This window comes from Hemicordylus capensis, chromosome 1, assembly GCF_027244095.1.
Source record: "Hemicordylus capensis ecotype Gifberg chromosome 1, rHemCap1.1.pri, whole genome shotgun sequence".
In the NCBI taxonomy this organism is placed as follows: Eukaryota; Metazoa; Chordata; class Lepidosauria; order Squamata; family Cordylidae; genus Hemicordylus; species Hemicordylus capensis.
The window spans coordinates 248,938,755-248,964,365 of NC_069657.1; the positions used below are offsets into that span (position 1 = coordinate 248,938,755).

The 25,611-nt window shown below is 46.9% G+C and overlaps 1 protein-coding gene and 1 non-coding gene across 7 annotated transcripts in view; one reads left to right on the top strand and one right to left on the bottom strand.

Annotated features, from left to right (window-relative positions):
- The window catches only part of TFAP2B (transcription factor AP-2 beta), a 77,665-nt gene that overhangs the window by 36,809 nt on the left and 15,245 nt on the right, over nucleotides 1–25,611 (bottom strand). For 2 of the 6 annotated variants that reach the window (XM_053285170.1, XM_053285171.1), the window contains exons 4-7: nucleotides 16,633–16,695; nucleotides 7,622–7,841; nucleotides 5,251–5,415; nucleotides 4,067–4,185 (exon numbers count right to left, since the gene is read on the bottom strand). In XM_053285170.1, coding sequence (XP_053141145.1) covers nucleotides 4,067–4,185; nucleotides 5,251–5,415; nucleotides 7,622–7,841; nucleotides 16,633–16,695 — 567 coding nt within the window. The remainder of the gene's footprint in view (nucleotides 1–4,066; nucleotides 4,186–5,250; nucleotides 5,416–7,621; nucleotides 7,842–16,632; nucleotides 16,696–25,611) is intronic. The other 4 variants (XM_053285174.1, XM_053285175.1, XM_053285172.1 and 1 more) reach the window with 3 other exon arrangements.
- On the top strand, nucleotides 5,274–5,345 carry TRNAA-UGC (transfer RNA alanine (anticodon UGC)). Its single transcript has one exon. It is a non-coding gene; the product is annotated as a tRNA-Ala (tRNA).

Genomic DNA, 25,611 nt, shown 5'->3' on the forward strand with positions numbered 1-25,611 from the left:
AATCAATGAAATTCATTGCCAGCAATGTGTATAAGAGGGAGATGCAAGAGTGCAACCTCAAACCAGGAAAACCAACTAAGTGTTGCCACCGACTTCAGTTGCACAAAAAACAGAGAGATTTGGGATGGAAGCCTGCAAAGAGTTAGGTTTCTTTTTGGTTCAAGTAGCCTCTGTATAGCCACCTAATGGGCACAGTGGGGAAATGACTTGAGTAGCAAGCCAGAGGTTGCCTGTTTGAATCCCTGCTGGTATGTTTCCCATCCAGACTATGGGAAACACCTATATTGGGCAGCAATGATATAGGAAGATGCTGAAAGGCATCATCTCATACTGTGCAGAAAATGGCAATGGTAAACCCCTCCTGCATCCTACCAAAGACAACCACAGGGCTCTGTGGGCGCCAGGAGTCGACACCGACTCAATGGCACACTTTACCTTTAGCCTCTGTATGCTGGGTTCTCCTTGCCTCTTTCCCCTTTAGGTTGCTTGCTGCCCTCGCCTCATTCTTCCCTGCCTATGCGCTCGCTCTCTCCACCCCCCACTGCCAAAATGTAGATTGTCATCTGGACTGGAAGGCCTGTCCTTCTGGCCTATGTCACACCAGAAAACAGTATGTTCATCAATGGCACTGCGTAACTAGCTAAAAGTGAATCCCACTAAGCCCTTTGTCCCTGAGAATACCTTCCCCCACCAGATGTCTCCCTCAGAAATGTGTCATGGCTGCAATCCTATGCAGCCTGGCTCAGGACAAACAAGTTATGTGGTACTCGGAGGGGCTTATTTTGGAGTACTCAAGCATAGGGCTGAGGGGGAAGCAACCCTACCTTTACATGACTGCTCCTTTTCAGACTTCTTCCTTTCAGTGTCACTATAGTAGCAGTATCACATTGTTGTTTAAAGGAGGAGGAGGAGAAGGGAGGAGGAGGAGGAGAGGAGGAGGAAGGTCTAGGGATTCCAGTCTCTACCCTCCAGAACAAACCTTATAAGCCATGCTGGAGGGATTTTGGAGTGGGGTAGGTGGGCCTTTTAACCGACAAAAACAAAAAATGGCTAATTATTCTGGCGACATGTTGTTTTGATTTGGGGAGGGAATGTAGGCCAGAATCCAGCCTTTTGGATATTGCACTTCCCTTATGAAACAGACAAGGAGAGACTCCAGCCCCTCAACTCTTTGTGAATCCTACACAGTGATGAATGAAACATTTTTGCCACAGGCAGTTAATGAAGGGGAAAAAATCATGGCTTTTGTATTGTATAGAGCTAGGCTGAGCTGAAGCAGGTGCCGGGTCCGAGAAGATAGGTGGAAATTTAGCTCTTCAGAAGCGAAATGGTCATTTGCACAAATCGTATGTTAATACACACTATCAAAAATATGCTTTAATACTTTCTGTGATTTCGCTAATACAAATATGTTTTCCTTGTGAACTTCGGGTTCAAGTGATTTAGGCTACAGTCCAGAACTGAAGGTGGTGTCAGCACCTCAGTTGGGTTTTCTGGTTTGGGCCGGGGTTGAATTCCTACATCTCCCTCTCACACATATTACTGAAACAAATCCCATTTATTTCAATGACATGATTTTCCAGTACTGCACAGGGGATTGTGAAGCTGGACCTTCGCACAGGATCACAACTGAAAAATAATTACTGATCATTGCAGTCAAAAAGGACTTGAAGTCTGCCTTTTCCTAAACAAACAAAACAAAAACCCCTCCTCTCTTTTGAACCCCAGGCACCAAGGCCAGAGTTCTTAACAGTCAATTTGCAGTGGCCGCTTTCCTATTCTTTACATGCTACAGAGTTTTCATTATTTTTCATGAAGTGGTTGTCCTGAAATTGACGTTAATCATTTATTTATTTTTTTAAATGGGAACCAAACCAGGAAATTGTGCAAGGCCTTACAGATCCAGACAGATTATGAAAGGCAGAATCTTGCCAACCTTAGCAGAGGGATCTGGTTCCATTTTTATTTTATCAAGCACATCACTTCTCTTGACTTTTGCCAAAGACTTTATGAGAACATATCTATTTGCAGTTATCTACCTCCCTCTGAGTGTGGCTGAGGCCACATATTACTTATTCCACACTACATCCAAGGAGTTCGGGGTAGCATGCCTAGTTCTCCCTGTTTCATTTTATCCTCACAACAATCCTGCAAAGCAGATTATGTTGCGGGATGGTGAGTGACTTCCCGGCTTGGCAGGGGGGGTTCACCAGTGAGCTTCATATCCAAGTAAGAATTTGAACCTGGTTCCCCCTAATCCTGGTTTGACACTGGAACCACTACACAACACTGACTCCCCTGTGATGTGTAGGTTTCTGCAACCAGTGAGCAACACTACCTATTTCTACTGAGTTTCAGTGGGGAAATCTTGATTAGCAAGCCAGAGGTTGCCGGTTCGAATCTCCACTAGTATGTTTCTCAGAAACACCTATCTTGGGTAGGGATGTGCACGGAACCGGCTAGCCCAGTTCGGTTCGAGTCCGAACCAGACCCAGACTGGACCAGGCCGGGCCAATTTGGTCCAGCACCCCCACCCCCGAACTCCCCCCAGGTTTGGTTCAGTCCAGGGGGGGTTGCAATTTATTTTTAATTAACTTACCCCCTATGGGGGACTTGCTCTAGTTGGGGGGGGACCACATTGGTTTCCCCTCCGCCTGCCGGCCTCCTTGCCCGTTCTGGCCTTTTCCCTCCATCGTGGTGGCCTCTCATACTGTGCGGGAGGAGGCAACGGTAAACCCCTCCTGTATTCTACCAAAGACAACCACAGGGCTCTGTGGTTGCCAGGGGACACCGACTCTATGACACACTTTACTGTTTCTAAAACTCAGCTGTATCTTTGTTAACATAAGAATCACCAAGCTGTTCTGTTCTCTGTCTTATAAAAGTGAACCTGTGGAGTCCCTGTTCATGTCAGAGTCAGATAACTGCTGGTTCATGTATTTCCGAAAAGGGAAGGCTCCATTACACTCTCTCTGTGTGTATACACATACACGCTTTGCCAACTCCAGAAAGATTTCTGCAGACATCATGGCCTTTGTATAAATATGCAAATATAAATAACCTGTATACGTATCTTCTACAAAGTAAACTGAACTTCTAACTTAGGTATGATTCTACCTTGCCAGTAAGTCCTACGACTGCATACTTTTGAGTAAATATACACGGACCATACAGTTAAGATGGTAATGGAGGAAGTCTCAGACTGAAGCAAACTGCAAATAGGGCTTAATATCATACCCTCTGCCATAAATATATTTTTCTCCATTATAAAAATTTAAACATCCAGTCTGAGGTAGTGTTCTCTGTAACTCAAAACCTCTTTCGCCACACCTTGGTTAGTGCTAACGTATCTATGTAAACGACTCTGGGAACTTTTGTTGATAAGCGGTATATAAATATTTGTCGTATTGGTAAAAGGAATCATAAATCTAGCTCCCCCCGCCTGTCAGTTTCAAAACACACCCATTAGAAGCAAAGAAACAGCCAGTGGCTTCATTGTGAAGAAGGCCTGGGTGGTGGGGTCAGAGGTGCACCTAGGTAATTTTGGAGCCTGGACCTAAAGGTCTTTGGGGCCACCCCCTCCCTTGAAAATTAAGCATGATCATGCTCGGCCGGGCAACCACACCACCCAGGACAGACTAAAGAGTATTTGCGGGGCCCCAGAAGATGTGGAAGCCCTGGACTTTGGCCCCAAAATCCAGGGGTAAGAGTGCCTCTGGGGTCAGATGAACGTTTTAGATGAGTAGGCCCCACTCCAAAGCAAGTACATATAGGAGGGCAGCTTTGTCAAGCTGAATGTGATCACAACATCTAAACACACCACAGGCTGAGATATGGATTGGTCTGTATACTTTTATTACTACTACAATTTAGGACCTTTATACTCCTCCCCCGGCCCCTCCGTTTTCTGCATGACAAACAGATCTTTAATAAGGCCAAGGCAACGATTTCCACTCGATCCATGCGACTTTGAGAAATGTCAAAAACTCTTCCCACCCTCAAGAGCAGCCAGGGGGTGGGGAAGGCAAGAAAAGCAACATCGAGACAGACAGGGATTCGGGCTTACCTTCCACCAGGGAGGTGAGTAAAGTGACATTTGCCGCTTTGCGCCTGCCGGCGGGTAAATTCAAACCGATTTTTTCTAGCCTCTCTCGCAACGATCTGCCCCCGTTTTTCGATTTGGCTCTGGAATGGCACAAGAAAGGAAGGCGCTGATTCAGAGCTCAGGGAATGTCGCCGGGAAAGGAAAGGGAAGGAAAGGAGGGCCGCGGGAGGGGGCGGGGGGGGGGCTAGAGGCAGACTGAAGACCCCAGTGGAGCCTGAGAGGGTTTTAGCAAGTGTGATTGTGTCTAAATAACGCTGGCTGGGGAGGGCTTGCCAGACAAAAAACTAAAAGGGCCTGCGGGGGGGTCACAAGAGAGCGCCAACTCTTCTAAACAAACGACGCTCGATGGACAGAATCATGCGGGGTCCGTTTCAGCCGGATCTCATGCGTGTTTACGCGGAGGCAAGTCCCACTGAGTTCCAAGGGGCTTGCTCCGACGAGCAGAGCATAGGGCTGCTGCAGCCTGGTGGGCAATACGTTTCTTCCCGAAACGAGTATAGAGGTTCTCCTTGGGAAACCCCAGCCCTCCTCCAGGGCTGTACGGCCAAGGAGCCAGCGCGACTGGCTGGAAGGGCTAAGGATTCACCCGAGACCAGGCAGGAAAGCACACGGCCTCTGCAAAGCCCAGCCCAGCCCCTCACTTAAATGGAGCAGAACAGGCGTCGCTGGGTATGTGGTTGCTGCCAGCAGCTAGTCTGTCTGTTAACACCACCTCCGTTATCAGGGCCTTTTTGAGACCTGCCGAACCCACGCTGCCACTCCTTGCGAGTCGGGAGATCTCTTGGATTCGTTGCCCCCAGCAGCATCACACAACCCAAATCGCCTCAAGAGCTACCGGTCCAACTGGTTAAATCGGATCCTCACAAATTAAAATCACCCACCACCCCCTGTGAATGAAATCCTAAACAGATTAATCTACTAGTGAGATTACAATGTGATCAATTACACCATGGTAACACTTGCTTTGTGATAGGAGAGACACACACACACACAAACCACGCCATTCGGGACTTCCCCTTCTTGGTCAGAGAATATACGAGTCATTGACCAGGTCGCAGGTATAGATATTATATACGTACATGGATTGAAGCACACTGAAGACCATAGGTCTAACCTTCATTTAGGCTGGCTAGGCTTCAGCCTACCTTGTATCTCCATTGGAGGGGGAGGGGCTGTAGCTCAGTGGTAGAGCATCTGCTTTGCATGCAGAAGGTCCCAGGTTCAATCCCTGGCATCTCCAGGTAGGGCTGGGAAAGCCCACTGTCTGAAACCCCGGAGAGCCGCTGCCAGTCAGTGTAGACAATACTGACCTAGATGGACCAATGGTCTGATTCAGTATAAGGCAGCTTCATATGTTTCATGGCAATGAACCTGCCTAAAAATGGCCCATTGTCTCATCATCATTTAATTTTATTTTTAGACGTGGAGGGTGGGAGTTCTACCCTAACATTCTGAACACCTTGCACTGCAGAACTTCTTGCATTACCTTCCATCCTCCCCCACCCAGAGTGGCACATCAATAAAACCATTGCCTCACACCCATGCTGAAAGCAGTGGCTTATATACAAACAGAGATGCTTGGTTTTAAGTCTGGAGATCCAAGAAGATTTTCTGTGGTTCCTCAGGAATTAACGGAAGCACACTCACTCATAAACATGGTGTTGAGTATGCACAATCTCAGTTAGAGGTAGACCCCGGCACTGAAATTAGGCTCAGAAGAAGCCCTTGCTGAAGGAAAACGTGATAGAGACATGATAGAGGCCTATACAATTATGGTGGAGAGAGAGAAAAATTGTCCTCCCTCTCTTACAACACCAGAACCAGGGGGCATCCCATGAAGAACATTCCCAGGAAATTTAGAACTGACAAAACAAAATATTTTTTTTCCACACAGTACACAATTAATTGGTAGAATGACCTGCCACAGGATGTGGTGATGGCCACCAGCTTGCGTGGCTTTAAAAGGGGCTTAGTCATGGAAGACAGGTGAGGTCTATCAATGGCTACTAGCCTTGATGACTATAGGCTACCTCCAGGCTCAAAGGCAGGATGCCTCTGAATACCGGTTTCAACAGGAGCTTTTTCAGACAGCGACTTTACTTGGGGAGGGTAGTGTGTGTGCATTCACATATTGGCCAGATTTATCCTGAAGTCCATGCAATATTTCAGAGAGTACTTCACACATGATTCAGCCAGGTTTCTCCCTCTGTATGGGAACCTAGCCCAATGTATGTCCGGGGTAGGAAAATCCTCTTTTCATGATGGAGTATCCATTATGCCCCCAAAAGCCTTGTGGTCAACCCATGGTGAAGCCTGCTGTCTGAAAAACCTCCAGGAGAGAGGGCTTGCTATCACCTCTTTCCTGTGGGCTTCCAAGAGTCATCTGGTGTGCCACTGTGGAAAACAGAATGCTGCATTAGATGGGCCTTGAGCCCAATTCAGCAAGGCTATTATCATGTTCTAAAAGCCTTACTTACAGGGTGAGAACTGAAGAGGGGGGAAGGGGGGAGGCAAAACATAGTCTCAGCCCACATCCTTATAGCTCTCCATAACAGGCATTTAAGTAGTATTTCTAAGCATTCAAAGCCCTTCACATATGTTATTTTAAGAACGTAAGAACAGCCTTGCTAGATCAGGCCTAAGGCCTATCTAGTTCTTGTTTCACACAGTGGCCCACCAGATGCCTCTGGGGAGCCACTCAACCAGGAATTGAAAGCATGCTCCCTCTCTTGCTGTTCATTCTCTCTGCAACTGATATTCAGAGGCAGCCTACCCCTAAATGGGATGGTAGTATGTGGTGGTATAGAAATGTAACAAACAAACAAACAAACAGACATGAAGGCAGCCTATAGCCATCAGGACTATAGTAATACAATCAAAATACTATAGTATAGTACTTTTAGTCATCCTTATCGAAGCCTTCGTAAGGTAAGCCGGTATTAACCCAGCTTGGAGGGCAGGGAGAAGTTGAACTAAGTGTGTTTCAAACACAAGACTGAGGCTGTTCTCACCCAAGCTAGGGAAGGGCTAGAAGCATGAGGAGACACAGAGATGGGCACCTAGAGTGCCCATCCCCTGCTGGAATCCCCCAATGCGCTGTGCTCAGCATGCAATGCATTATGGGATACCCAGAGGCCAGGATGCATCCACGCTGCCTGGCACAGTGCTACTCATCCGGGAGCGTGATCTGCAATACCAGCAAAGTTCGCAGGATTGTCTGGGGGAGGAAAGGAAGGTTTCACAGCCTTCCTGCGCTGCCTGCCGGCATAGTTGTGTGAATACCCTCACTGCCTGACTCACAGATTATACTCCTAGCTGTTACACGTCACCAGCTGGACTACTAAACATGAATGCATAACTATTACTGTTCATTATGTACCTCTCCTACATCTTCGCTCACATACAGTGATATCAAGGGTTAATTTTAAAAGCTTTCCACACATTGCTTAACGTGATCCCCATAACTGCTTGTCAATCCCACTCATACATGCAAGCATGCTTGTACCAAGGCCTTACCTTCTAAGTACTCCTCCAAGGAGTGAGGCGTTCAAGCATTCTGGAGGCGAGAGGCGCCTTTGAACTTCTCCAACAGTTACTTTGTACTTGGAAGTTGAACTGAGCAAGGACAGCCGCCCAGGCACGGAGCAAAACACTTCACCTGTATTCACAGACATACCACCGAGGAAGCCATCTTTGTTCATCATCAGGGAAGTGACCGATTTTGGAGGAACTGGAACTGGGGAAAGAGAAAAGTGGTACAGGAAAGAGAAGACTTCAGGGGCCCAAGTAGCTTGATTCGAGGCACATGTGCTCAGAAGCCCCATTAATTAGTTAAGCCTTTGGTTGGTGGGGGTGGTGGGTTTGCTGGCATGGTTCAGATTGGTAGAACTACATGGAGAACTCTGCCCTGAATTGCTTCTTACATTATTTTTGTGTGGCATAGCGACTTCTTCTGCATGGTCAGGTCACATTGGTAATGCATGGCATGGAGACAAGGAGTTCTTTCTGGCATTACCTCAATGCATGGGGGAACTATTGAGTTTCATCTCTTTTATACAGAGCCTTGCTCCATCACAGCAGAAGTTCCTGGTCACATAGGAGGATCCGTGACACAACTCTTCCTCGTACTTGTGGGTGCTTCCACCAGAGTAAAAGCATCTACAGCAGGGCGGCTCAACTTTGGCCCTCCTGCAGATGTTGGCCTACAACTCCCATGATCCCTGGCTACTGGTGACTGTGGCTGGAGATGATGGGAGTTGTAGTCAAACAGCTGGGGGGGGGCAAGGTTGAGTAGGCCTGATCTACAGCATGGTTCCATCCTGCATTGCTCAGTAATATTTGAAGATCCAAGTCAGGGGTTCCAAACTTTGGGTGCCCCCCACCAAAGATCCTTGTAGCTGGGGATTGTGGGAGTTGTAGTTCAACACCACCTGGAGACTCAAGGTTTGGAACTCCTGGCCAAGGTCATGTAAAAGGAGATCATGCCATAGCTCCTTGCTCTGCCACTTGCAACATTCAAGTTACCAAGAAGGGCAGCTCTGCATAGGAAGGGGCCCTTGAGTATGACCTCAGATATTAGACATCACTAAATAGTATGGGAAGAAGCCATATGGCTAAAAGGTAGTGTTGGAAAGGGACCTCTGTCACCCTGTTCTTCAGAAGAGATGATGCTGGTGTGGGTGTTAGCCACATGGTGGACTCTTTTCATGAGACCCAAGGCTTCAGCCATAAGAGTGGTGCTGAAAGGAGATATGCTGCAGTAGGGTTCCCCATTACACTGAGGTAATGGAAGAGGTCAAGGTGGTTTGTTACTTCCCATGCCAGTCCTATGCCACACTAGGGAAAGGCACCATCAAGTTTCAAGCATCTGCTGCATGCCTGCAATGGAAAGGGAAGAAGCCATATGCAATGCCAGCAATCATGCAGGATTTAGCAAGAACTGGCCACATAAAAGAAGTTGTATAAAGCATGGTTTGAAGCCTGTTTGGTTCTCCGGGGGTTATGAAGTAAGCACTAAAATACAATAAAGATGGAACTTTTCTAAATTTCCCCAAATGGATCACCTAACACCGAAGAAGGAGTAGTCGGGGTCCCTCAGGCCAGAGCATCACCAGAGCATGTAAGGTCACTGAGAAAATGTTCAACTCCTGTAGAGTTGGAATGGGAAGAGTTCTTTCCAGTCTGGATCTGCCAGCTAATTTCTTGCAGAGCTCCTGCCTCTTTAATATCTATCTGTGACATGAACATTCAGTTCTCATTGCTAGAAATGAACATGAAAGGCCTTCCTATCACTACACTTTTGCACAAGTCCTCTTGAAGCCAGTGGGATGGACCCATAAATAACTGAGTGGGATTGCATCTTGAGCTTCAAAATACCTCAACAGCATGGCGTGGGGCTAGAGGCTAGGCTTTCTGAAACAAATGAGATGGAGTCCCTTATCCCAAAGAGAATGCATGGGTGAAGATATTAAGGTGACAGAGATCCTCCCTATGCTTTTAGCTTTGTCTACCAAAGATAGTTTCCTTGTCACTAACACACTGTGGTATGGCAGGCTACTACTACTTAATTTCCCTCCTCCTGCACAATTACTAGTATCAGGCTCCCTCCCGGTTACTCAAATTGCCTCTCTCAAAGCAAGGCCTTTCTCAGGACTGGATGGCTGGTTTGAGCTTGTCCACACATCACATACATACAGCCTTACATTGCATGGATCTATCAGTATTACCTCAGGGTAATACTCTGGGCTATATTCAGAGTATTAGGAAGAGGCTACTATTAACCCCTGGGAGAGTATTATTATATCTAATATAGCTACCCCATTATTGCTAACAAGTATACTTGCAAACACATTGGAACTGAAGGCTGGAATTAGCTTCCAAATGGAAGAATTGTGCAGCAAGATTTTGTTCCCCCACTATCCACCCCCCCCCCGCTAAGATTCATAATATGACCCACTAACCTATTGATCCAGAGAACATGGATCCAAGATTTTTATAAATATTTATAACCTGTCTTTCCAAATTGTTAAAATACACAAGGCATCTTGCAGCATATACAATTACAATCAAAACTATCAACAATAAAATATGAAGTCACCACACAGAGCAGATCAGTAGCAGGAGAGGAAGAGAGAGAAAACAACATTCATCCAGTGGCATAAACCACCGAACCCTTGAAGCAAATGTTTCACTCAAATTATTTCAGATTAACTTTTCTTTTAGTGTAGTTAGGAGTGAGGAAGGTGAACTTTTAAGGTGTTCACTACACTTCTTTGCATTAACTCTGACCACGATAATCCAAGGAAAAAGAGATCAGGATGGTGGGGAAGATATTAGAGTCTTTATAATTTTATTCAGATTGTAAGCTCCTTCAGGCAGGGACCTGTCTTGCTCATGTTACTTACTATAGAGCACTATGTACAGTGATGAGACTATATACTAATTGCTAGTAAGTAATAGTTTGTTTACTTTGCAGTAGTGCTGCTTCAACAACAGGAAAAATAAATTTAAAAGTTGCTAAATATGCATGACATTCCACCTTCTATAGGTTTAGCAGCTGGATAATTTTTGCATATAGGCTGGTTGATATACAATAAAAGTTGTTTAAGTTGGATTAAAATAGTATCCTAACCACCAGGAACTGATGGATGCATTCCATGGCATTTGATGACGAGGGAGAGGAAAATAATCATTCCCATTCTAAATGAAGCAGAACTGATTGTCCCAGTTTCAGCATATTTGAAACTGTAAAATACTGCTGCTAATGAAAAGCTGTGACTCCCCAAGATCCTCTCAAGTTGTTAAAATAATTTATATTAAAAATTATGACTGTCTTAAGAGAATTAGAAGAACTTTACTTGTTATAAGTAGACTCAGGTAAAAAGACTACATATACTCCTATGGGCAAAAAAAGAAAAATGAAGCAATTTCCTCATGACGTGAATTTTGTTTATAAGTGAACCAACTGATCGTGTGTGTGTGTGTGTGTGTGTGTGTAACTTATGATTTGCAGCAGGTGCTCTGATCAATCAGCCAATCACTTTAATTTATACAGAGCCTTGCTGCAGTTCCCCCGTTGTTTCATTTTGCTGCCAGTAATTGATAACAAACCATACTTAAGGTATGTTTTATGCAAGAGTTAATAAGAGCTGACAGCTGCTGCTGCTGCTACTGTTGCTGCTTCCTTGAGATCACTGCAGCCTGCCATTACCTTAATAGACAAGTGTGGATTCTCCAGTTCTAGAATTTGTGGCTCCCAAAAGGGAGGGGGGGAGCAGTTACATTCTACACACTTGTGCAGCAGCAAGAAACCTTAGAGAGTTGTTTTGCTATCCACCTAAATGCACTGCAGATCTAGACTAGATCTAGATATATTTCTAGATCTAGAAATATAAATCTATTTCCAGGCCAAGTCACTTCAGACTATAGATAGGGTCTTAAAAGGCTAAATGTTGTTGTTGTTGTTTCCCCAGAGAGAGTATATAACAAAAACTATTTTATGTGATTTTATCTTCTGAGATCGTTTGGGGAATTTTAACTGTTTTTATATCGTTTTACATTTGATGTGTTTTTTGTACACCACCTAGGAACATAGGAAGCTGCCATACACCGAGTCAGACCATTGGTCTATCTAGCTCTGTATCATCTTCACAGACTGGCAGCGGCTTCTCCAAGGTTGCAGGTGGGAATCTCTCTCAGCCCTATCTTGGAGATGCCAGGAAGGGAACTTGGAATCTTCTGCTCTTCCCAGAATGGCTCCATCCCCTGAGGGGAATATCTTGCAGTGCTCACACATCAAGTCTCCCATTGATATGCAACCAGGCGGACCCTGCTTAGCTAAGGGGACAAGTCATGCTTGCTACCACAAGACCAGCTCTCCTCTCAGATGCATATATCAGGCGATCTCGAAATATAAATAAATAAATTACTGACAACAGAGGCAGTTAGATGAAACCAAATTTTATGTAAACATGTTGGCTTACATCTTCATCAGCAACAGATGGATATTTGTTAAAAGGTTGTGTGAACACATTCAGCTCACAAGGTGGCAGTTAAGTATGCTGTGTTAGCAGAGTTCCAGGGCAGGTGACAAGAAAAGAATGGGCAGATTGTGTGTGTATGTCCCTACATATAGAAAACTAGACGTCAGGGACAGGGGCGTAACAAGGCTGGAGTGGGCCCAGAGACAAAATTTAAAAATGGGCCCCCTCACTGATATACACACACACACTTCACAATATATAGTTATGTGACTTGCCTGGGGGGGGGGCCTCGAGGCATGGGGGCCCCCAGGCAGCCGCTCCCCCTTGCCTAATGGTAGTTACGCCCCTGGTCAGGGAAAAGGGTTATGGCAGGGCTGCACAACTTCAACCCTCCAGCTGTTTTTGGGCTTCCACCCCCATAACCCCTAGCCACAGTAACCAATAGTCAGGGATGATGGGAGTTGTAGTTCAACCTCTGCAGGAGGGCTGACGTTATGCAGCCCTGAGTTGTTGTTGTTGTTGTTATTATCATCATTATCTACATTTTAAATCCCGCTCTTCCTCCAAGGAGCCCAGAGCGGTGTACTACATACTTAAGTTTCTCCTCACAACAACCCTGGGAAATAGGTTAGATTGAGAGAGAAGCGACTGGCCCAGAGTCACCCAGCAAGTATCATGGCTGAATGGGGATTTGAACTCGCGTCTCCCCGGTCCTAGTCCAGCACTCTAACCACTACACCACATTGGCTCCAGGTTATGGCCTAGCTTCAACCTGACATGCTAAATGACTATGTGCAGAAATATTGTTCATGGGGAGTGTATTGCATTCCATTTTCTGAACCACCTGCCTGGAGGCTGAACTAGTAGTACAGTCTCAGACAGAGGCTTACACCTCATCTAATGTTTGTGAAAACTAGACCACAGGTTTCTAGTAAACATCTGGATTGCATCTAGAAGTGCAGTTAAGAGAGAGGAAAGTAAACTTTGAAAAGTTGTCCATCACACCTTCTCACTACTAAACAGATTTACAACTGGATGCTAACCAAGCATACTCAGAAGTAAGTCCCACTGAGACTTTATTACCAGGGAAGTATGCCTTGAATAAGGACTGCAATCCGAATCAGGAGTGTGTGTACATACAGACCATCCCCTGGCCTTCCCATATGCTAAGATCCAGTGTCTTAACATGCTACCAAGTGCTGACTATGGGGAAATTGCCAACTCTATAACCGCAAGGCGAGGGATAGGCAAAACAAGCTTTCCCCAGGTTTTATGACAAATTATTCCCTATTACCACACCAGAATCCCACAAGAAAGTGCTGTAACAACTACAGAAGACCCCATCCCGTGTTAGATTTCATAGATTTGGGTTGCCTGGCAAGGATTGGGCAGAGATTTCAGAGTAAACAAGCGACTGAGTGTGGTTTCCCCTCCTGGGAGACGAAAATTTGCTCGGTTTCCGATTGCTCTCCTCTCCCATATTTGTGGAGCTTTTTAATCTCTCTTCTGTTTCAAGCGATGGGTCTCAGATGATTAGGGCGAGGTCTTTCCACTGAAGTCGATTCACTTTCCATCCGAAACGCCCATACTAGTGGGTGGTGAGAGTGCCACCGATTAGGGCCACACACACACCCTCGCGTGCCGAGGAGGCAGCCCTGTTTAAGGTCTCGGATAGGAAATGTTCGATCTCACGCTCACCAGGGAAATTCCACAATCTGAACCGAAAGTCCTCCATGTAGTTTCGGTTGAATGGGTAGCGACAGGGGGGCAGATAGGGGCAGAACCCTCAAGTGGGAATTCTGCCCCCGCCGCATGAACTTTTGTTGCCAGGAACTTCCTCTATCTCCCCACCCCGCAACCCTTCTGCTCCTCCAATGTTTATCCTCCAATGAAATATGTCTTACTACACCCCTTGCTCGGGAGTCGGTGGCAGCGGGAAAGCACTCTGCACATGCTCCAAGGCACTTTGTTATTAACCTGCATTTCCCATATTTCCCCCTATTATTGTAAACACGTTCCAAGGCTTATTTAAGCCTTACTCTTGGATCTTACAAATGCACGAGTATTAACGTTAAAATTGTATGTCTGTGAGAGAGACAGAGAGAAAGAGACTAAGCATGCTTTTTAATCCTCCTCCTCCTCCTTCATGTCACCCACGCATTTTAAAGGTGATTTATGGATTTCGGCTTTTTACACCTCTCTGTCTACGAAGACTTCTGAGCGGCTTATATAATCGAAAGTCGGGGCGGGGGGCGGGGGGCGGGATCCACGTCAAACCAAGAAAAAGTTGACAGCTTAAGATCCCAAACGCCAAATCGGGACAAGCGCACGTGGGAATGGCGCCTAAGGAATCTCAACAAGACTAAGGCGAGTTTCTGCTGTCTTCCTGCCTAGAGACTTTGCAAGAAATCCAGTCATCCTAGCCTCCGAAAAGAAGAAACCCTAAGATAAGGTCTCGCCCTCCCCGCCCTGAATCTTAACTGGCCCACGGGGGCCTAGAAAGAACGACAAAGTGACTCCCATACTGGCTTCCACTGAGGTTGTTGCTTAACCAAAGAGAAAGCGGGGGTTCGTGTGTGTATTACACACACGTTTTGTATCTAGATGATTCTATATCTATATCGAGAGAGAAAAGAACACCTTACTCAATGGTTTTTTCTCAGCTGCATCACGGGAACCCTTTTGAAAGCCCCTTGGGCCCCTCCCCGCGTGAGATTTTTGTAAGAGGAGTTGGAAACTATTTACAGCTGCAGTCGAACTCCTGGTTAAATCCTCGTATTTGGACCTGTGTCGGTTTGCAGTGAGGTTTTCCCCCCTTTTCCTCGTAAGGCCGACCAAAATTAGCCCCAAGCCTGCGCCACTACCACCAGATGCAGTCCTGCCAGTTATGCATCATGGCTCGACACCCATTGCCTTCGAGAGGATTTGTGCTATGGGGCTCAGGGAGAGGATTGCCTTCCAACGCTCTAACTTGCGGGCATCCTTCAAACAAAGCACTGCGAACCTCTTCCCCTGACCCAGCAGCCGGATCCCAGGGGGCAAGCTCCAGGGGGCCTGCTGTGCCCATTGGAACTTCCCATCAGGGAGGTCAGGTGTGCACATAATGCCTGCCTTACCAGCCCAGCAGGGGTGAAGGCAGAGGAGCGACCCCCTCACTTAAATGGGAGGGGGGTGGAGGGAGGGCGGACTCTCGTGGCGGGCAATATGTTTTGAGGATTCAGGGTATGGATGATTGGGTTTGCAGGTTCGTAGCTAGGGGAGGGGGCCTGCGTTCACCCCTCTCCCTGGCGCCCCTCGGAGTGAGGGAGATAATGAAGAAAATGGGCAGGGGTGGAGCTGGGGGCGGGTTCTTTGGACCCATCCATTCAGCTATCGCGACACCCCTGTGGGTTTGGCAGGGGGGGGGGGGGCGTTCAGTAAAATTGAACTTTCAGGCGGGGCTCCTGCGCAGTGACCTTCACTGTTTTTCAAATGGGCCCTGATCTGCAAATCTGCAAGGTGAGAGCCAGTTCGCACTGTGCTGAGGACTGCACCTTTCTCCGTGCTGGCGGGGCCCTTTAGGAAAGACACAGAGCTACACTTCAAAGCACTTTCCAAGATGGTGCAGGGGCTCAAGAAAGCTAGTTTCCCTTAAAGGAGCCCTCTCCCCTCCCCTGCAAAAAACAAACAAACCCCCAAACAACCCAGCACTATACTGTGGAGATTGTCATTTCCACTCTGCAGATCTGTAGCTAGGGTGGGACTAGCTCCCCCCCCCGCACATTTCTCCCCCCCTCCTCAAGACTTTTTCACAAATAATGCTGCTTGCATTTAGGACTGATGGGGCCATATAAACTGAGCCCCCTACTGTTGTGTTCCACTTTTAGGCAGGCTATGGGGCCTTGGCGCTTCATGGTGCCAGGGGGCTTCACACAGGCCCAACTGATAATTAGTCAGGGAGCTGCGCTTGTTGGGCTGAGGAGGGCCACCGCTGCCCTCCCCTGGGCCTTGCAATGGAGAGCAGTGGCTCACTAATCTGCTGCACCCCTGGGCTTACTTCCCAGAGGTGGAGGGCCAGTGGGCTTCCATGAACATAAAGAGTGCTGCCGTCTGGATCAGACCCCAAAGGTGCACCTTGTTTCCAGCAGTGAGGCCACTCAGAAGCTCACAAGCAACAAGAAAACAACAGCTCTGCCCCACCAAGGTCTGCTTTGCTTATGAGGCAGTTTTCAAATGAGCCCAGACCTCAAGCCTAAATTCTAGCAGCATTCACCTAGACCAGGCCTGCTCAACTCTCCATCCCACCCCACCCCCTGCTGTTTTTGGACTACAACTTCCATAATCCCCAGCCATGAGGGCCAATAGCCAGGGATTATGGGAACTGTAGGCCAACATCTGCAGGAGGGCTGAAGTTGAGCAGCCCTGACCTAGACCTGGTGGTGAGATGTGAACACTGCAGCCAAATTGCTTGTGTGTGGAGGTGGGCTGGGGGATCTGGCTTCCAGTGTCTTGTGCCCATTTCCCCATTCAAAAAGCCATTCAAGTTACAATCCTATGCATACTTACCTGGGAGTAAGCGCCGTTGAACACACTGGGACTTACTTCCGAGTAAGCAAGCATAGGATCGGGCTGGACAGTAAGGGGGAAAAAGAACATGAAACTGCTTTATCTCAAATATTCATCTAAGCCACGGATATAAAAGCCGGATATAAACCGAAATTATTTCTAAGTGGAGGTGTTTGGGATTTGGTTGTGAGAGGGACTTAGGTTTCAACAGAATATCACCCCTCTCCCCTTATAAAATTTAAATATTTTATGTTTTCCGAATGTTTTTTCCTTTCAGATTTCTTCTGGCAAACAGTTCCAACGTGGTTAGCTCTGCCTGCCTGTTGCTCTTGACGCAGCCCATTTGAAATAGAACGAGTCCTTTTTGTAGATAAGACGGCACAATGAGGATTTGTGCAAACACTTCCAAATACACATTGGGCTCCTGAACGTCTCTACAACCATATCCATTGCAATTTCATAGCTCCAGAAATGTGCGCGCTAATCTCCATTCCATCTTTTGTAAATTACCTAATTCTCCTTTTTTTAAAAAAGTAAGCCTCCCATGAAAGAAGCGATAGAGATCGAGTTATCTAGATCTGTATAATTACTTTTATATTAAAGCTATTGCCAGAGGTAATGCAATTTGGAGATTTCAGTTATTCAGGATAGACACATTAGGTGTATACACAAGAATGGGGGCGTTGGTAAAATATATCTCGAAAGCAAAGAACATTATGTTCTTCATTGTTCATTTTAACCAACAACTCTTTTCGCAATCTTTTATATTCAAGGCTCTTTATTGATTTGCTTGTAAGGATTACACTTTCAGGACTTAGTCCAGGAGTGTGCAACATCGGCTCTCCAGCTGTGTTGGACTACAACTCCCATCATCCTCGGCCACAGTGGGCAATAGTAAGGGATGATAGGAGTTGTAGCCCAGCAACAGCTGGAGAGCCGAATCTGTGCTAAGACTGGGGTCCAGAACGTGTGAATAATGATCATGCCTCTGAACATGCACAGAGTACACTTCCCTCCTCACGAAGGTTGCAGTCCTATACACTAGTGCAATATGAGCCACGGATTTCAGTAAGACTTACTTCCTGGCGGTAAGAATAGTCCTTTGCATTATGCAGAATGAGGGGAATAGAATTCTGGACTCTACCACTTCAAGATGCGGGTGTAGGCATTTTTGAATGTTTTCCCACTTAACAGCCCCACTCTTTTCTTAGTAACTACCACATCAGGGAGAAAGGTTGAATAGAGTCTTCTTCCTGATGTGTTTGCTTATTACAGACAGGGGGCTTCTCAGGGGACCGGGAAGCATTTTTTTAAAAAATGACCCTAACCTGCCACCTGAAGTAGTACAGTCCAAAATCCTACCACATCGTTCTGCATAAGGTGGCTTTAAGGCTGCAGGTCTATGCAAACTTAAATTGAACTCAGTCGACTAACTTCCGAGTAAGCTTGTATAAAATCAAGCTGCATGACGAATCTTCTGCATGTTTACAGGGAAGTGAACCTAAAAAATCAATCCATTGGATTTTTTACCATCCCCAAGTAAATGTGATTAGGATGGGGATGGGATGTACAGAAACCGTGTCTATCTCCATCTAACAGCAGCACCCGCTTTTGAGAAAGTAACCATTGCATCCTTTGTCTTCGTTCTACCCTGAGAAGCAAAACTCCCATGTCCCAATCCCGATTAACCCCCTATTGGCTCTATTTACGTTACTTCTTTAAATCAAGGTCTTTCCCCTTCCTCTTCTCATCCGGAGAGCATCCTCCTATTACAACCTGTAAAGAGGATGAATATTTCTATGTAATTGTTGTTAAGGGTCGGCGTTGCCCGTAAGTTTCTTCCTTCTCCTCCCCGCCCCCTTCCATTTCTCCCGAGTTGATCAACAAAAGCGAGAGAGGGCTCATAGCCGCTTGATTTGTTCCTAATTATGAACAATACTGTTCCTGAAACCCGGAGCTCTTCGCGGAGCGAGAGCGCTTTAAAAGGACAGCAGGGACTTTTACGCACAGCAGGTTTTACCGGGAGTTTAGGGGAGGCTTTACTGAGAACTCCAAGTTGTCCCCAAAAAACCGCAGCCAATAGTGGATTGTTGCTTGACCCCATATAAACCGGACTACACTCGTAACACGTAGTGAAAAAACCGAATTGTGTGTGAACTGCTTCCAAGAAACGGCAAGGAAATGGAGCATGGAACAACCCAGCATGAAGCTTTCGGTTCTTTACAGCCTTACAATTTTCTGCGCATATATTAAGGCTGAGTTAAGGGGGCGGGGCAAGGAGGGAAAAATCGGCTCTCCCATGGGTTTCCCCCGCATTCGCGGCACCAAACGTACCTTGCACACCATCACCCACTGACTGACTCAAACAAGCTTTTAAAATCGCTTTGAAATCTGTGGGGCTCTTAAAAACTGTGCATTGGATCCCTTCCTGCCTAGTACCTAGTCTTGCACTGTGTGTTTTTGTAGCCCTGTTTACTTGAAAGAAAGTCCGAGTGATTTTAATAGTTCTCCCACATAAATATGGGCAACCTTCTTGCTTCAGCGCAGCCACCCAATGGATTTTAATGGGATTCCTCGAGAGTGTATGGATCGTGGATTGCTATCTTGCTCCAGTTCCGCATACCAGCACCTACTTGAGGATTGGATTGCAACGCTAATTGCATGTTGTAGTACTGTGAAAAGGCATACACACGTAGGTTTTCTCCTCCTCCCCCCGCCCTTGGGTTGCCCCCACATTCGAGAAAGAAAGCGTAGTTACACATCATCACCCACTGACCCAAACAACCTTTAAAAATCGCCTTTAAATCAGTGGGGCTCTGAAAAATCTTGTATAGGATCCCTTCCTGCCTAGTTGTGCATTTAGTGTGTGTAGTGTCTTTGTTTATGCATTTTTACAGACTACAGTACTACAACATACAATTAACGTTGGAATCCTATCCTAAAGTAGGTCCATATGTGTGGAACTGGAAAAAAGACAGTCAGCCACTACCCATGCACTCTCGAGAAATCCCATTAAAATCCATTGGGTGGCTACACTGAAGCAAGTAGCTTGCTCTTATTTACGTGGGAATACGATGAACATCACTCGGATTTTCTTCCAAGTAAACAGGGCTGCGATTGCGAGACATTTTAATGCTCACACCGGTTTATAAGTCTCTCCCCCTCCCATTTTGAATATGTTTGCTTTGCAGCCCTTCTACCGATTTCAACCGAGGCACTTCCTGTTAAGTATTAATAGGTGTATATCAGCACTTTAGAGCGACAACCCAATCTTCCACTTTTCTTTTTTTAAGGTTGTGTGTGTAAGATCAGCAATCCCGCTGCAATTCTGAATGCAAAACCAATACACAAAACCACTACAAAGAGAGAAAGAGAGCGCGCTCCCTGTTAGACGTTGTTATTCTCCCTCCTTCCGGAAGCCAACAAGACCTCCATCCCGGAAACACTTCCCGGCAAGTAAAAGGAATCCTACCAAATTGAAACGCCCTTGGGCAAAGGTATTTCGATTTACACCGCGCGATCCTCACAACCTTGTTAGGCAATCTCTCCAAGATTCCAGAAAAACTCCGGTCCCTGTCGAGCCTCCCGGGGCTCAATGCCCTGAGTTACCCTGCCCTTCTGGAAAGTGGCGGGTGGGGAGACAATTGGATTTCAAGTTGCGTGCCTCCACGGCTTAACTGGGGCGTGACGCGTGAAGCAGGTTGAATTCCTCTAGGCTCGGTTCCCCTGAAGCGACTGGGAAAACCACCAGACTTTAGCAAATATTTGTCCCTATATTAGAATCGTTTGGGGTCCTTTATTTCGGTCTGCCTGGGGTACATCACATTCCAGATTGGATTCAGTCTGTCCCTTGAAGGGACACTGAAGTGGACATTTTTTGCCCCTTTCTCTCTTTTCCTGGCGGCGACTTTTCCTTTAGTGGTTGTAACACAGGCTTCCAATCCTACCAAGGCACAGAGGATGCTAAGGACTCTTTTAGGAAAATGAAGCATACACTTTTACAACCAGCGCGTTCGAGCCGTTTCAGCCCTTTTCACACGCGCTGGAAGACGGAGTTAATTTGAAATGAAATTGTGGTGTGTGCTGGATTCAACGGGATCACAGAAGGCCAGGCACAGAGATGTCTCCCGGGCAAAAGGCTTGCAGGTACGCTTTAAACCACTCTACTTGTAAAACTACAGAACATTTTAAAAAACCGATTTTCTCGGAGGGGAATTAATAGTTCCTTACGGACCAGGAAAGGTCTATTTCTTGCGTTCCCCTTCGCAATAGCAGCAGACCTGCTCATTATAGAGAGAAGGAACTTCTCTCGGGCAAGGTGAGGTTGAATGCGATTAAGGTAAAAGAGATTCCTGCTGGAGCCTCCCACCTGCACGCCAGTCACAGACAAGAAGTGAGCTACTTGTTCATCCTCCATGCCCCGGAGTCACCAAAAATAATGAGAGTTGGATGCCCGGTCAAGTGAGGCAAGCTTTTTTTTTTTTTTTTTTTTTAAGCGCTTTTCTATTCTTCACTTAGGGTAGGGATTCTCAACGTTGGGTCCCCAGATGTTATTGGACTTCAACTCCCATAATCCCCAAACAGAGGCCGCTGGGAATTATGGGAGTTGAAGTCCAACAACATCTGAAGTCCAGTAACATCTGGAGACCCAGCGTTGAGGATCCCTGATTTAGTTCACCTCTCTGAACATTGGAAGGATGGCTGGCACAGCGCCCGCCCGGTTTCTCTTAAGACTCCACCACCACCAATTCCCCTGCGTTTTCTTGGTGGTCGCCAGACGAAGGATGAGGTCCCAGACACTTGGTAGGGACACCCACCCCAGCCCGACCCTATTCACATTTATTCTGAAGTCCCAGTGAGGACTTCGATGGACGCAAGATTGCTGCCTTAGAGTGCCAACCACTCTAATAATAAAAACAAAAACCATAATATGACGAGTATGCACTCCAAATCTGCAAGTCTATAAATAAAAATATTTGTGAATAAGGATTAATCGATGAAGCTCAGAGGCTGCTGCCTGTTCCATCCTTCAGAAGATACATTACTCCAGTAGTACGCACGATAAGGATAAGGGGGAAAGCCCACCTTTGGCAACACATTCAACAGGAATCCTATTAGCCCACAAGCACTAACACGGATCAGGAGTCCGACTAACTCCGCCCACACACGCATTGAAAGGGGGGAGGGGGGAGACACAGTCCTTTATCACTCGAGCAAGGTGGTGCATCGTTTCATTTCCAGAGTGGGGGAGGCTGGCTGTGTGAGCTGGTGTATACACTGCACAACTCGGCGATGGAGTGGTCTTGTCTGGACCTCCATCAGTTAACCCCGAATTCACAAGAACACACACACAGCCGCGTAGTCAGCTCCATAGGAAACCATTAGGTTTACTTCCTACCAAAGCTACCTTTTCCTACTCAGCTCGCAGGAGCAAGGTGGGCTTATTCTTGGCGCACGCTCGGGTGGGTGAAACGGATGGATATACTTCCGAGATCGGGGAGAGCCATTTGTGGGATACCATCGGCTCCGTTCAACTCGGAATCCTGCGCTGGATCCCTGCATAGGATCTCGTTGTAAGGCTCTAATCTCCGACACCTCATTCCGAGGAAGTAGTTCCCACCATCTGTAGTATCTACTTCCGCGGAGACCTGCTTGGGAACTGCCCGCACACCCCACGGGAGTCCCTAGGCTGTACAGAAGCCTGCAGGGCTGCCGCCGCCTGACTGCGGAGGAGTTTTTGCCTCCCTTCTCCCTTGCCTGCCGTCGGTCCCACGTCTATCTGGGCTGCCTCCCTCCGACTGCTTTAATGGAAAGAAGAGTTACGAATGATTTTTTAATGTCTCGTTGGATTTTTAGCCTGTTAATGTAGCGCATCCCTCTCATTATTACTTTATTGATTGCTCATTGACCAGCCCCCTTCAAATCGTATTAGCCACCCTCTGCCACTTTAGATGAGGAGTCTCCCACCCCCACCCCCACCCCACCCCCCACGCCCTGCCAAAGCACCTTTCATTACTCCCCCCACCAGCCCGGCCAGGGAGCTCCAGCGGGGCAGCCTAATGCTGGATCTAATGGGGCAGCTCCGAGGCGAGGGGCCACGGTCCCTGCCTATTGCATTAATAGCTCAAAGGGGGCTAATACAGAAAATTAGCCTTAAACGAGCTCTGGAGATCTCCAAATGAAAGAGCCATTTATCACGCTGGCTACCTCCACTCCACTCGTTTGCTCTCTCTACTGGGAACAACTCATTTCCTCTTAACTAAATTACCTCAGAAATGTCAAGGAAGCCCAGATCGCAAACATAACGAGAAAGAGAGAGAGAGAGCGCGAGCCGCTCACAACATATTGTGTTTGGGAGATGGAGTCAAGCGCCTCCGCCAGAGAATAGCTAAGGGGGCGGGCTAGGAGGGAGGGGGGATAGACAACCCATCTGTTTACTTCGATTAGAGACAAGTCGATGGAGGAGGAGGAGAAGAAAAATATTAGAAATAGATGATACTAGAGGAAGACAGACCTTGTAGCGGGAGGGAGGTTTACTAAAAGGTGCGATCTCTATGGCAGCAAATCCCACTGAACTTCCGAGTATGCATAAAGGGGGATCATTTACACGTAGGAAAACGGGGGATTTGAAGCAGCAGCCACTAGCCAAGGGACAGGAGAACAATGAGCAGCCAGATCCAAGATCTCTTTCCCGGGCAGGAATGGCTTGTTCACACATGATGCAAGTAACTCGCTTGGTTTGGATGACTGGCAGCTGCCATGTGTGAACCGCCTCCCTTGAAACGGAACTGCGTGGGGCAGGCGGCGGGGCGGCACCTTCGCACCTGCATGGCAGCATTTCGTGCTGTCGCCATCAAAGGTGACCCACATGCGTGTGTGTGTGAACCGGCTTTCCCTGAGATTCCAGCGGGACTTACTGCCAGCTAAATGGTTGAAGTGTTAGGTCTCAGGTTTATATTAGATTTGTGGGTAGACGAGAAGGTTAGAAGCACATAACAGAAAGAAAATAGGAGGACGGACGGACGGGACATGCTCAGTGAAGAAAGGGAGGCGGGGGGAGTGTGTGACACACGCTAGGGCCAATGTGGCAATAAAGAACATAAGTCCTGCTGCATCTAGGCCCAAGACCCATCTAGTCCAGCATCCGGTTTCACACAGTGGCCCACCAGATGCCGCTGGGGAGAGCCCACGGCAAGAGGTGTGTACCTATAATAGGTGAGGGATGTGTCGCCATTACTTTCATAGGCCTCAAAAGATCATAATGTAGAGGCGCCAAGGGATGAGTTATTTGTGTTAAGAATTTCTCCCTGTGTCGCATCTTTGGCACTAGATGGTGTTTTGGTTTTTTTGCACTAGAAAAATGTTTCTTGAAGAGTCACTCGAATTTTTCCTCCGTTTGCATGTACTAAATCGAGAGTCTATGAATCCATTCTTTTTAAGGGTTCAGCCATGAGAATGAACAGTCCTCCTCCTCGGAGAGTAGTAGCCTGCCTACTAGCAATGCAAACGCCTCTCCTTTTTGTTTTGCCCTGGCTCATCATCGACTACGACGACGAATATTTCTAGACCGCTCTTCTGCTTCGGTTCAGTCCGTCGCATATCTCGTGCGGCCATCCCTCCCTTCTCCGGGAGAAGGTGCCAGCGAGAAAGGAAACCCGCATTTACTACGCCTGGGAAATCATCCAGAAGAAATAAACGTGTATCTCTAAAGCCTTTGAGGTGTATAGGGGCGGGGGGAGCGAGCAATATCGTTAACGAATAATTTTAAAAAACACTACGCTAGGACGTCCCATTAAGCGTCGTTAATGGAATTCTGGATAATTAACCGAGAGGTAATTGACCTGAGAATTAAATCTTTCTTAGGTATGTTTTTCGGGAGGCAAATCCCACCGACTTCAGTGGCATTTATTTCATACTCTTCAGGATTGCAGTCTCCCTGGAAGTAAATTCCATTCATTGAACAGACCTAGGATCGCTTTGTATGCTGTCAACAGCAAGATTCTCTAGAAGGGACGATTCAACAAGTATTTATCTGTTGTCGTCGAAATGCCTTCAACAAGACAGATTACACCAAAACGTCAGGAGAGCAGCACCTTTAACCCTTTACCCCACCCTGACCATATTTACAAGAGAATAAATTGGATTGGTTTCCGGATCCCCCCCCCCCCAAGAGACAGCCCTAGGATGATCTCAGATCCTATTAACTCTTTGTGAGAGCTTACACAGGAGGATTTACTACCGAGTAAGGCTCTCCTCCAAAGCATTCTTACAACAACGAAGCCCAACTGAACGCTGATTTCAGAAAAGAAAAGAAAAAGACACGTGTGCTTAAAAACCCGGCTTGAGATGTCTTTAGGCTCGGAGTGCCATCCATAATGTGTTCAGTCCAGAAGCATCTTATGAAACTCAGGGACACAGTGGTAGGGTGTGGACGGTGCATGTCTTGCGCACATCACAAGCAACTTGTGCCAAGGGGGGCCCAGCGCTTCCCAAGCCAAAATCTCTAGGCCACAAATCAGCCAGCAATTAACGAAGGCGACCCAAGAGGAAGCTTCACATCGATGAGTCTTGTGGAGTCAGACCAATGCCCGGGAAACCTTTTCTGCCAAAACACGCCCGCGGAAGAGGGTCTGTTCAAACGCCGCTCTTGGAATCACTGGGATAGGTGGAAGCGAAGCGATCTCCTCCCCGCCTCCTTTGAAAACATCATGCCTAAGATCCCGACTAGTTTTCTCAGGAAGAGGTTCCATCAGTTTCTGTAGGATTTGTTCCCCTAAAAGTGTATACAGTTCCTAGGGATTAAGCCCAAAGGATCCCACCCAATTACATTTTGACATATTTCCGAATAAATAAGGAGCACAAGGTAAGAAAGTACTACAGAATCGGGCAGAAAGTCTCAAATTAGGTTGCCGGAGGCTCTTCAATTCTTATCCACCTTACCTTGCAACCACAAAGGCTTATTTTTAAATACTAGGACAA